Raw genomic sequence first — 12,518 nt, 5'->3', positions numbered from 1 at the left:
GGAAAGCATTGAAGAAGGTCTTCAAGGGTTAGTTCTCCTAATTCCTCTATCCCCTGTATAACATGCTTGTATGTATTTATGTTTATCTCGAACTCTTGTATGTTTCTTTGTTTTTTCACGATTTCAAAATGAATTTCGAAAGCACACACATTCACGTATTTCCACTGAGGAATTCGATTTCTTAAAATAAATTTATGAATTCTCTTCCTTCAATCACATTTCGATATTTCTCTTATGAAGAATAAAAACTTTTAATTTTCATTATTCATAAAAGATTTTGAGCTCTCTAATAAAGTGAAGTTTTGGTAATCATCTATATTGCCAAGGTATTTCAGACAGACATTTAATATGTGTGTTTCTTTCATAGGATATCACTTTTTAAAATCCAAGATATTATATCCAATGAACTTTAAAACCACTATGATATAGATTTTTTAATACCCTCCATACTTGTGGGATTTTTATACCTGAGAGATGGATAGAATCTAATTTAATTAATAAATTAATATCAATTAATTATTACTATTAATTTTAATTAATTATTAAATATAAACATATTATTTAGATTCAATAAATTTCAACTAATACATTTACCATTTATATTTTATGTTATCTTAACTATTTAATATAAACTTTTATTATTAATTATTAAGATTTTAATTAAATTAAATAATTTAAATGATGTTTAATTTAAAATATTCGGTTAAAGATATTTTAATTGATTAAATAATTAATCAATATAACAATATATTAAATTGTTAAATTTAATTATGACTACATTATTTGTTCTCCTACATTTGATTAAATATTTTTTTATATACAAAATTGACAAATCAAGCAAATTCATTTAACCTTTAGATATTAATTATCTGCATATCCAAATCCATACATTAATTATTCTAGTCATTAAAACCCAGACATTTAAACACTAGACATTTAATATTCATACCTATGAAATACTATCTACAATCCAAACAATCCCTTTAGAGTATTCTTTTTTTTAGTTTTTCAATTTCATCATTTCTGTTGGGATTTATATTAAAGTGTGGGTGCACTTTGGGCTGAGTGTAGTGAGTTTAATCTTGAATCCGAAAAAAGATTTATATTTGTTTGATCTTGAACCCATTGAAAAAAATCGGAATAGATTGAATCCTAAACCTAAAAAAGGATTGATAGTGGTTTGACTCTTGAATTGGTAAAAAGAATGGTAAATTGGTTTGATTCTCATTCATAAGAGAATCTAAAAGAGTCTTGGGGAGTGATGTAGGGATTCGAACCACTATAAAAATCATCAATGTTATTCTCTTTGTTTTTACTCTGTTAATTCTTGCAATCCACTTATTTTTGTTGCTAATTATTTCATTAGTTTAAATGATTTTAGATCGAATTAGTTTTGTTTAAATTTCTTGGAAAAGTTTTAGTTTTGCACCCCCCTCTAGAGTGTTACATACAATCATACACTCTCAAACTCCCTAGCCTCCACACTTGTTCACTCTTTGACTTAAGCATCAGAGTGCGTGCGGTAAGCACCACACCGGTATGCAAGCTTTCACTTTTACAGATCAAATTATTCTCCATTTCAATCAAATTCACTATTGCTATCACATGAATGTTAAGTACATTTCCTCTCTCTGAATTTTGGCATTAATGGAGCTTGATATTTTTTTGTTATTACTTAGACTAAAAAAAATGTAACAATTTTTAATATGTTCAAATTTTTGCCAATTTAGCCATTACTGTTATCAAAATTCAACGAATTTATTTATACATAAAATTACAATTCCAATGGACTAAAATATAAAAAATATCCCTAAACTTCGTCATTTATTTTAAAATACATGTATTCTTCCAAAATATATAATACTATCTAAGGGTATTCGTGGGTTAAGTTGGGTTGGATTGAAACACTTTTTAGACCCAACCAATAGTTCAGATTATAAATTTATTCAATCCAAACAACCATTATTAAATAATGAACCTAACCCAACCTAACTATGAAATATTTGGGTTAGGTTGGATTGGGTTACTCGGGTCATTATTTAAATTTTTGTTTTAAAAATAAGTAACATGTTAACATGTAAAAGAATTTGTTTAATTATTTTCTCATATTGAAATAAGATTAGCAAATCAATTTTAGTTATATTATGAAAAACTTGTTTCCATAGTATTAAAATAATATTTTACATAATTGGTAGATAATAAATAATCTATAAAAAATCATGAAATTAAGTAAAATTGAAATAAAGCTATGTATATATAATTATATTGGAAACTAAAAAAAAATATATACTTTTTAATATTAATAATAAGTTTTGGTTGACTTGGGTTATTTTTTTTTAACCTATAAACCAATCAAATCCATAAAGTTTTCATTTATTTGAATCCAATCCAATCCAAATGTATTATTAATCCAACCCAAACCATATGGGTTGAGTTGGGTTGATTGGATTTTTCGGGTCATCGAGTTTTATATTTATTTATTTTTATTTTTTAAACACTCCTAATATTACCTTTGACTTTTCATAAATATTTCAAAATTAGCTTTAAAATATAAAATTGTTAGAACCCTAGATGAAAGCAATTGTTACCTAAAACAATTTTACAATGACCTTAATTTTTATTCTAGGTTATTACCTCACATTTTCAAGTTCTAAATTTCGTCTGACATTCTAACTTCAATGATAGTCTTAAAACAGTTATGAAATGTCATATTATAACATACGATAGTATAAGAGTATTTTGAGACAGAGAACAAAACTCAAGGGTATATTTGTTAAAAACAAATTTAGGCAATTTGAATAAAATAATTTTCTTTTCAAATTTTAGGTTGAGCAATGCAGAAATAAACTATGGGATATCAACGGTTAAAGTGTCATCTTGTTTGAAAGTTTCAATATGAGGAAATTGAAAATTTAGGAAAGGATAAAACCTTTTTTTTTTTTTTTTTTTTTTTTTTTTTTTTTAAATATTATGAAATTTAAAAGTAAAGTTAACATAAAACTATTTCCAAAATTAGTTTAGCTAATTCATGAACGTAGTACATGAGTTAGATAAATTGTGTATCTCATCCACGAGTACATTAATAAAATGTGGAGGTGACACACAATTTAGAAGGAAGTTGTCTGTCACGTCGATGATTTAATTATAATTCCTGTACTATTTACACGAGTTATGTGACTTGGACAACATATATGCCATAAAAATAAAATATGATGGACCTCCAAATTACAAACTCATTATTATTATTTTTTTAAAATTTTTTCTACATTATTAAAATAATTACGAAACTACTATATATTTGTCATTTCTTTTTAAGACTACATTATTCTCGAATTCAATCCTAAAAATTAATACATATTTCGACAAAATTGACCTTGAATTTTCCCAAAGTATTTATGGATCAACAATAAGGCCGAAAGACATTTAAGGCCCGCTTTACATTTTTTAAGAAAAGGAAAGCCCAATGATTTTAGGGTTTTTTCATATTGAATATATATTTGTCTACATCTCCGAAACCCTAGAGCTTTCGGCGAGCAGAGGAGCGGAGACGACGTTGCCAAATTCTCAGAAATCCATCAATGGCTCCGAAGACAGCAAGAGTTAGCAGAAACCCCGATCTCATTCGAGGGGTTGGCAAATACTCGAGGTCGAAGATGTACCATAAGCGAGGTCTTTGGGCAATCAAGGCAAAAAATGGAGGTGTTTTCCCTCGCCACGATGCCAAGCCTAAGGCCGATGCTCCAGCAGAGAAGCCGCCCAAATTTTACCCTGCTGATGATGTCAAGAAGCCACTTGTTAACAAGCGCAAACCCAAGCCCACCAAACTTAGGTTCATCTCTTTCAATCTTCTTTCTTTGGATGCTATGTTTACTGCAGTGTTTTGGAACTCATATTGTTTGCTGTATTGTTAACTTTGATATGGTTGGAAAACCGAGGAATTGGAGTAAATATAGTTCACGCTGTAGCTATAGAAATTGGGGATATTTTATACCTAAGTTAGTGCCATAAAAGAGAGATTTATTTTACAATTGATTTGAGTTTTGGGTTTCGAATTGGGTGAAGTGAAGTAGTAATGTTGTACATTTTCCAATTAAGGAACATTGGGTCGAGGGGTGTATTCATCTAACTTAGTTTTATCAAATTTATACTATTTGCAGGTCTAGCATTACTCCTGGGACCGTGCTTATCATTCTTACTGGAAGGTTTAAGGGAAAGAGAGTTGTGTTCTTGAAGCAACTTCAATCTGGATTGCTTTTAGTGACTGGTGTGTCTTGATGATTTTTTCCATTTGATCTTTATAAATTTTGATTTACTATCACACCGTGTAGGGGAATCTGTTCATGGGGATTGGCTTTTCTTTTTCTACATTCTTTGTGGACTTGTGTTACATTTACATTGGAAGTTTCGTTTATGGTATCTTAGCATCATAACAATTGTTTGCCTTAGATTCACATATTATCTTAATAGTGTTGCCTGCATAACGTTTACCATTGAGAAGTAAGAAGCAGGATATCAATTAATATTGAAATGTCTCATGCCTTGCATTCTGCCCATATACCCTGCCAATGGTCTTTACATACCACGGTAATATCTTGGGCCTTCCTGTTCTGATTATTTGCTCTGCTAATGATCTCTACCTGCCATAAGTTTCTAAGCTGTATGTGCAATATATCTCTTACTGTTCTCTTCTGATGGTTGTGGGTAGGAGGAGGGGTTTGGCTTGGTGATGTGGATTGTAGTCCTACATGTTTAGGAGAAAGGATGCATGTAAAGTAGTGATTAGCTGAGGTTATTTATTTTAAATCTGCAATTCTTGAACCTGCTAGAGATTATCTGAATTTAATGTTTGTCATTTTAGGGCCATTCAAGGTCAATGGCGTTCCTTTGAGGCGTGTGAATCAGTCATACGTGATTGCGACCTCCACCAAGGTTGACATTGCAGGAGTCAATGTTGAGAAGTTTGATGATAAATATTTCTCCAAGGAAGTTCAGAAGAAGAAAAAGAAGGGAGAAGGAGAATTTTTTGAGGCAGAGAAGGAGGTTCGTAGTTGTTTTTCATCCTTTAAGTTCAAATACTTGAAAGTTTTATCATTTCTTTGTCCTAATTTCTGGTTGCCATTGTTAACATGTAGGAAAAAAGTGCTCTCCCACAAGACAAAAAGGATGATCAGAAGGCCGTGGACTCAGCTCTGCTAAAGTCCATCGAGGCAGTTGCAGACTTAAAGACATACTTAGCTGCAAGGTTTTCTCTAAAGGCAGGCATGAAACCTCATGAGCTTGTTTTCTAGATATTCTCTTTGGGTGGTGATAATTTTCTTGTGGAATTATTTGATCCCTACAATCTTCTTGTTCATGTTTTGTTATGAGGATTCTAGATTTGAAATTGTCTTGCAATGAATTTTGTAGTGAAGTTTATTCATCAAATCCTGCGTTACGTAGCTTCCTTTGACTACTGATAATGATAATATATGTAATTTTTGTTCAATTGCTGTCTGATGAAATACTCGAGAGAAACTTTTGAAAAGATAGATGCCTTGACTTACATGGTGCATAGCCATGTTTGAATAGTTTGCAGTATGCTTCAGTCTCGAATATGATCTTTTCAGTGTCTCTTAAGCTCATGAAGTAGAAATTAAAATGATTGGCACGTAATATAGTTCTGGACATATGGATATTATTATGTAGAAAGTTGACCTTTAAAGAAAATGATGATACAGTTATATTGTATATTGTAATTATCATAAAAATGTTAGCGATATGAGAGACGAGACTGAATTGTAAAAATTTTTCGGAGCGAAATTGAATGACATATTTAGCCAAAATAAGTGTAGTTCATAACTTTATTTGCAAATTATTGTTCTTTAGGGTGTTTAACCATGGGCAAGAGAAGCTCTTACATAAGCATGGCCATGGATTTTATACCCTGTTGTGACAAGAAACACGTTTTGAGCTACTCTCGAACACCACTCACTAATATACTAAAGTGTGTTTGGACCAAAAAGCTGAAAAGTAGGGAGTTGTAAATTCCGGTCCATGAGTTTGTGGGTCCTACTATTAAAATATCAAATTCACAATGAGTTCACAACTCCTATTCCTTCGGACCAAGGTTAGTGATCACAGGGTCCTTGATATGGATCAAGACCATTATGTTGCTAGGGTATTTTTTTTATCTAAAAACCTAGTAAAATCTAAATATCGAATTAACTAAAAAAATTAAATAAAATTATAAATTTAGTCACATCTCTATTTCAAAAAAAAAAAAAAAAAATCTTCTAAATTTTTTAGTTTATTTTAAACTTAATGATATTAAAATAATTAAGATGACATGTTTGAAATAGAATTTAATTGTTGATTGAATACAAGAAAATATTTCACAAACTCAAGATCTATATATCTGCACTGCACTCTAAACATAGTTATCTTAAACCTAGGCTACCTAAACCTCCCAACCTAACCCCAGGCTTAACATTCCTAGACTTCAGACCTAAACCTCCCAACCTAACCCCAGGCTTAACATTCCTAGACTTCAGATTTCAAACCTGCATACCAAATGTCCTCTAGTTATTTTAATTTAGCTTAAGTGCTAATTTTAAGTCTTAGTAATTATAGAGATGTCTCTTTGTATCTAGTTTTGTGCATTTGAAAGGTTGGAAAGATGGAAGATGATTTATTTAACGGAAATGCATTATAAAGATGGTGGTCGGAAAGATGAAAGTTTTTCTTTGATGAAGATATATTAAAGATGGTGATTGAAAAGATGGAGGCTGCCATTAATGGAGATGCATTAAAGATTGTGGTTGAAAATATGACTTTTTTAATGTTTTATTTTGACTTTTGGTTTATTTAAATTAAATAGTTTTCAATCTCTAAAAGGCTAGATAAATTCTTCTATCATTTCGATTATAATTATAATTTTGATGAATGAAATTTGAGCTCTCATATTTGAGGCATCTGATCAAGTTTGATTATGGAATGACTCAATTTAGAACAAGATTTTTGAATTTTGCTTCAAGATCTTCGATTTAAAAGGCAATCTAATTCTAGCCTTTTCTCAAGGTTGATCTAAATTCGTATAAGGAGGTGTTATTACCTTATTAGTCCCACCAACTGCTTGTCTAGGTTCATGACTTCAGCCAAGGAGAGCTTGGGTGTCCATGTAAGGTGGGTGCCTTGGCCGATCATACTTGTAGTTCCACATGCCAATGGGGAACCACTACTACAAAACGGGGCACTAATGTCAGTTTAAAACTAAATTAAAGGGGTACAATGTCGGTTGAAAACCGACATTGAATATCGTGTTATAAAAGGTCTTTAATGCCCGTTGTCTTTAATATCAGTTTTAAATTGACATTATAACTGAACGAAATTTCAGTACCAATTATCTTCAATGTTGGTTGAAAATTGACATTGTACACCATCTTCAATGTCGGTTTAAAACTGACATTGTACACCATCTTAGTCGGTTTTTTTACCAAATTTCTTTCAATAATTATTCGTTTTCTTAATGCCTCATTTTTTAAATTGTCCAATCCATTTTTAATGTCGGTCAAAAAGTTAAAAACGACATTAAATGTCTCGTGTTGGATCAGGAAATGTCCTTCATCGTATTTTATTAAAAAAAAAATTTAAAATTGTTTATTATAATGCGTGCTTGTTATATTCTGCGTGGCAAGCCAATAATATTTCTCTTCCACCTATAAATGCACAGAACCTAAACCTAAAATATAACAATAGATACAACAATACACTTTACCACAAAACTAAATACAAAGTTACCTGTAATGAAGCACACTTCTATAATAATTTATCCACAAACAAGTTGTCACATCCCGCCCCGAGCTCGCACTCCTGAGCCCTAGGTGAGGCATGATATTGATGGATGCTACTTTGGTTAACCACTTTATTACAACAACGTAACATTTATACAACTCCAAGACTTAATTACAAAGTTTACAACAACAACTGTAAAACCCTCCGGAAGTGTAACTGTGGCTTGTGGCAGACCTAGACCTTAGTAGCACCCTGAAACTCCTCACTTTCCGCTACCTGGGAAGAAAAACATGAAATAACAGAATGAGCTTCACAAAGCTCAGTGAGTGATAAGCAACTTCTAGAGTCTAATTCAACTCATAAAAACAAGCATATCATAGATACGAGGTTACATTCAAACCTCCGTCTTGAATGAGTCTGGTCTCAACTCTATCTACGTGCATGGTAGATAGCTAAACTGATAACTACTTAGAATGAGTATGTTGTCTACTTATACACACGGTAGATAGTTAACTGTTACTAATACAACGCTTACTCTTTTGCGTACCCTCTGTTCTCTATGTGTTCTATGTCCTCTATGTACACATAGTTCCCCGCTCATGGGCTCAGAAGCTAGGCCCGTCAGCCCTCTGACCATCTCATACGAGGATCCTCCCACAGGCTTAGGAACTAGACCTTTGGTCCTCTGACCATCCTGTGAGGTTTTGCTTTCGGGCTCAGGAACTAGATCTATTGACCCCTGACCATCCCAATCACATAATCTCATTCTCATGCTAGATACTCATTCATAACATAAGCATATAAAATTTACTCTAAAAGATATGTTTTAAGACTTAAAGGAAAGTACCACTCACCTTGGTCGTTTAGGAACCTTTCTCTCTAGAAGTTCCTTGATCTTCCCGGGCTCCTCTTTTGAACCCTAAATTCCAGATTCAACTTAAAGCTCAGACTATCATAGTTCTAGGCTTTATCTCGAGTTATTTTCTTCTACAAATATGCTCTAAACTGTCTCCAGAAGCTTACCTCAAAATCTTAGCTCATAATTTCTTGTGGTTTGGCCGGAAACATCAAAACATCAAGACTGGCTCAGCTTACCCGACAGCTCGACCCCTCTGTCTTGTCCTCATTTTCCAACCTGATTCCTTGGAGCTTATTCTCCAGCAACCCTACCCTGAAAACTAGACTCTCCTAGCTTTCAAGTGGCTTTAGAATCATTCTAAATGCATGAGTATTCTGGGAGAACGCCTTGTCCCAAGTTGATGCTACTTCCAGATCTTCCTGTCCGACAACAGCTTCTTCTCTTGGAACCTCTTGATCAACGCATGATCTTACTATCAACGCATAGTCTCCTCTAAATACACTCTTCTTTATGTCCTTTGGAGAGATTTTGAGTTCTCATATGAAGTCCTTGACCTTATTTATAGGCGTCCAAGATTGCTCTAAGGCTGATACCTCCTACTTGGCTGCATGTCCAAGTGTCTCTTCCTTACACTATTACCGCAATCTTGCATCAGCGCAACCCAAGGTGTCTTGCTCCTCTTTCACCAACACATAGTCCTCAACTTTGCATGTCTTCTTATGCATCCACCTCATTTTCTTAAGGCTTAAGATTTCTTCCCAACAAGCCACATGTCCGGATGACGTCCTTGAATACGTCCATCCTTCATATGCGTTCAACTAGGATAATGACCAACACCCTTTCAACGCATACTACTAGCCTTGTCCTATGCGCTCACATGCTCTCGGATGTCCAACGCATAGCACCCTTTAGGTTGACTTGGTTCTCAACTTAACACCTCAAGGCATAGCTCACCATCACCTAGGTTCTTGCTAACGCATCCCTTATGACCAACACAACCAACCTCATGAACCTTGTTACTGCAAGCCTTAGCAACGCAAGGACAAATCACCATGCGTCCACCTTAGCTCGTTCCATCGCCTAGCTCATACTTTAGCAAGGCCGCAGCATCCATCGTATCCATCGTATCCATCGCCGCATGCCATCGCATAGCACTGTCGCATCCATCGCGTAGCACTGTCGCATCCATCGCCGCATGCCTATATCGTTGCATGCCCCTATCGCCGCATGCCATCCATCGTCGCATGCCTCGTACCGCATCACCACATGCCCTTGCACCGCATACCCTCCGACCACCGAAAACTACCAATGCATTTCCTTCGGCCACATACACACATACCATCGTATCCATCGCATCCATCGCTGCATGCCATCGCATGGTACCAACACATAGCGTTTCCGCATAGCATCGACGCATAGCATCACCGTGTGACACCAACGCATAGTGCTGCCGTATACCATCGATGCATACCTCTATTGTTGCATGGCATCCATCGCCGCATGCTACCAACGCATCCTTTCGGCCGCAACCCATCGGCCACATCGTAGTACCACCATAACCATCACATCCATCGCATCCATCGCGCCGCATACACACATACCATCGTGTCCAACGTCCAACGTCCTTGGATGCGCAACTTGAGGCTGCCGCATACCCGATCAATGCGTGCGCGTGCCTCTAGTGCTTGTGCTCATGCCCGCACAACTTAAGGCTGCCGCATGCATTTTCTAACCTTTTCAAGACATTTGCTGCTGCATGCACTACTAACCTCCCAAATAACCTCTCAAAGTCTAATGGCCAATGCATGACACACACTAATGCATACCAATGCCCAAATGACCTCTAAACTGAGCAAGGCCAACTCATGAGCAATTCTTGGCAATGCCTCTTGCCAATACTTTGGCCAATCATGCGTCCAACCTTACAAACGCATGGTTGCCTTTCCAACTTATGCGTTAATGTCTCATAACCCTTCACGCATGGGTCCTTTTTGACCTTACACTTAGCCAATATTTCATCAATTAATGCTTAACTCAAAACTACTCAAGGAAAATCTATTCAATACTTAGAAATTTCCTTCACTTCAACATAGGATTTAACTTCCACTTAGTTAATTCCCTTAATCACCTGCTTAAGTAAGGAAAATGGAAATTCGGATTTCACATAGTACTTCCAACCCATTCTATAAGTACTTATCAAATATGAATAAACACACTAACCATCATTTGTGTATTGATAACACACTTCCATAGAACATAATAAAAGTTATTATATCCAACACTCATATGAAACCACCCGCCTCTCCAAAACTACAATAAAACATACCAGACACTTCTATAAAATTAATAATCATTTCTCCCTTCACAAAGATCAATTAGTACTTCCATGAGTACTTACACCAAATACCCATAAACAAAAAAAATTATACACAAATCTTCCAATAAAAAGATCATGGTTAGATAATAATTCGTCTATCCACAAACCAATGATTAGTACTTCAGATTCATTCTAAACTTGCATATTTTACTCGAAACTCGTCAAGATTTATTCTAATCTAGCATTTACATTCTATTAAGACAAAAAAACAATAAGTGCATCCTTACAAAAATCGGTCAATAAAACTTGTCCATTGTGTTCGAATTATGTTAATCTCTCCTTGGGTATATGCATTTTTTGTATTGAACTACAAAAAGAAAAAAAAAGAAAAGATAAACTCAACATAAATTTACATCTTTTATTAAATTATAGCTAGTATATAAAAATAAATAATTTACGTATGAGGCTAATAATGGAAGTACTAGGATTATGCACTATTTCGTGTATATACTTTTGCATATAGTACCCACACCCTATAGAATCTAATTGACGGGGGACATGTGAAGAAGTTGAAAATAATTATTCTTATGTTTGAATGAACATAATTTGTTAAAATATGAGTGCAAATTTATCTTTATAGGTTTTCATTTTGGAGAAGACCGATGGTGTTGGAGATTGTGCTTCGCTTGCCATGTTTTCAATCCATTAAATAGTTTGAAAACATTAGCCAAACATAAATACTTGAATTAAGAGCTAAGAAAGTTTAGTTACACTTACATATTTATAACTCCATGAAATTCCTCTTGAACCTTACTTCAAATAGAGTCCAAAACATAAACACAATTTTCTTGAAGATTGATTACAATCAATACCCAATGATAACTATAATAAGCAACAATTATGAAATATTAGTATGCGTATAATGAAAAATAAAAATAACTAAAGGAAATGTCATTTACTTACCCTGTGTTATATGAAATAAGAATTAATTGGTCCAAATTAGCCAATTCTAGTTGGTTGGCTAAATTTCTAGATTGAAGATCTAGAGACTTTACATGTGGCGATACTTTTGCTTGGTCAATTATAAAAAACTTCTTGGTAATATCACGGTTACATTCATCCTAAAGATACCTAAACAAAGAAAAAGTTATTATTTAAACATGAAAAATAATATACATGAAGATTGAGTAATACTTACGCAATGTATGTCAATATACACATATACTCAATTTCAACCGTACTGCAATAATGGATCAGATCATGATGGCCTAAATAAAAAAATTTATTCTTTCCAAATATGTGCTCGTTCAAATTGATACAAATCATGTCTACATCGTTCATGTTGTGTATGACATGTCCATTTAAGAGCTTGATGGTGCCAATGGTGTCCGTATATTTGGAGGAGTACCCAACACTCTTAATTGTTGAATGCTCCTACCATAACCAAAATTACAAATTCAAAGTACAAAAAATAATAAATAACCAAACTCATAGAGTGAAAAAGAGGCATAATTTTTTTCTCGTCAACCATAATTACAAGTTCATGAGTTCATGTTATGAAATTGCCCATTG

The 12,518-nt window shown here is 33.9% G+C and overlaps 1 protein-coding gene and 1 pseudogene across 1 annotated transcript; one reads left to right on the top strand and one right to left on the bottom strand.

Moving 5' to 3' along the window:
* Positions 1-3,411: 3,411 nt before the first annotated feature.
* Positions 3,412-5,485, top strand: LOC120072564 (large ribosomal subunit protein eL6z-like). The gene is made up of 4 exons (XM_039024957.2): positions 3,412-3,829; positions 4,158-4,264; positions 4,859-5,040; positions 5,133-5,485. The coding sequence occupies exons 1-4, from the start codon at positions 3,579-3,581 to the stop codon at positions 5,286-5,288; spliced, it is 696 nt and encodes a 231-aa protein (XP_038880885.1). The 5' UTR covers positions 3,412-3,578; the 3' UTR covers positions 5,289-5,485.
* Positions 5,486-11,229: 5,744 nt separating this feature from the next.
* Positions 11,230-12,287, bottom strand: LOC150037502 (uncharacterized; annotated as a pseudogene).
* Between the last annotated feature and the right edge of the window lie 231 nt (positions 12,288-12,518).

Source organism: Benincasa hispida, chromosome 3 (assembly GCF_027475165.1).
Source record: "Benincasa hispida cultivar pf3 chromosome 3, pf3_genome.v1.1, whole genome shotgun sequence".
In the NCBI taxonomy this organism is placed as follows: domain Eukaryota; kingdom Viridiplantae; phylum Streptophyta; class Magnoliopsida; order Cucurbitales; family Cucurbitaceae; genus Benincasa; species Benincasa hispida.
Note: the sequence above shows the minus strand (reverse complement) of the source record. Positions and strands in the feature narration are given on the sequence as shown.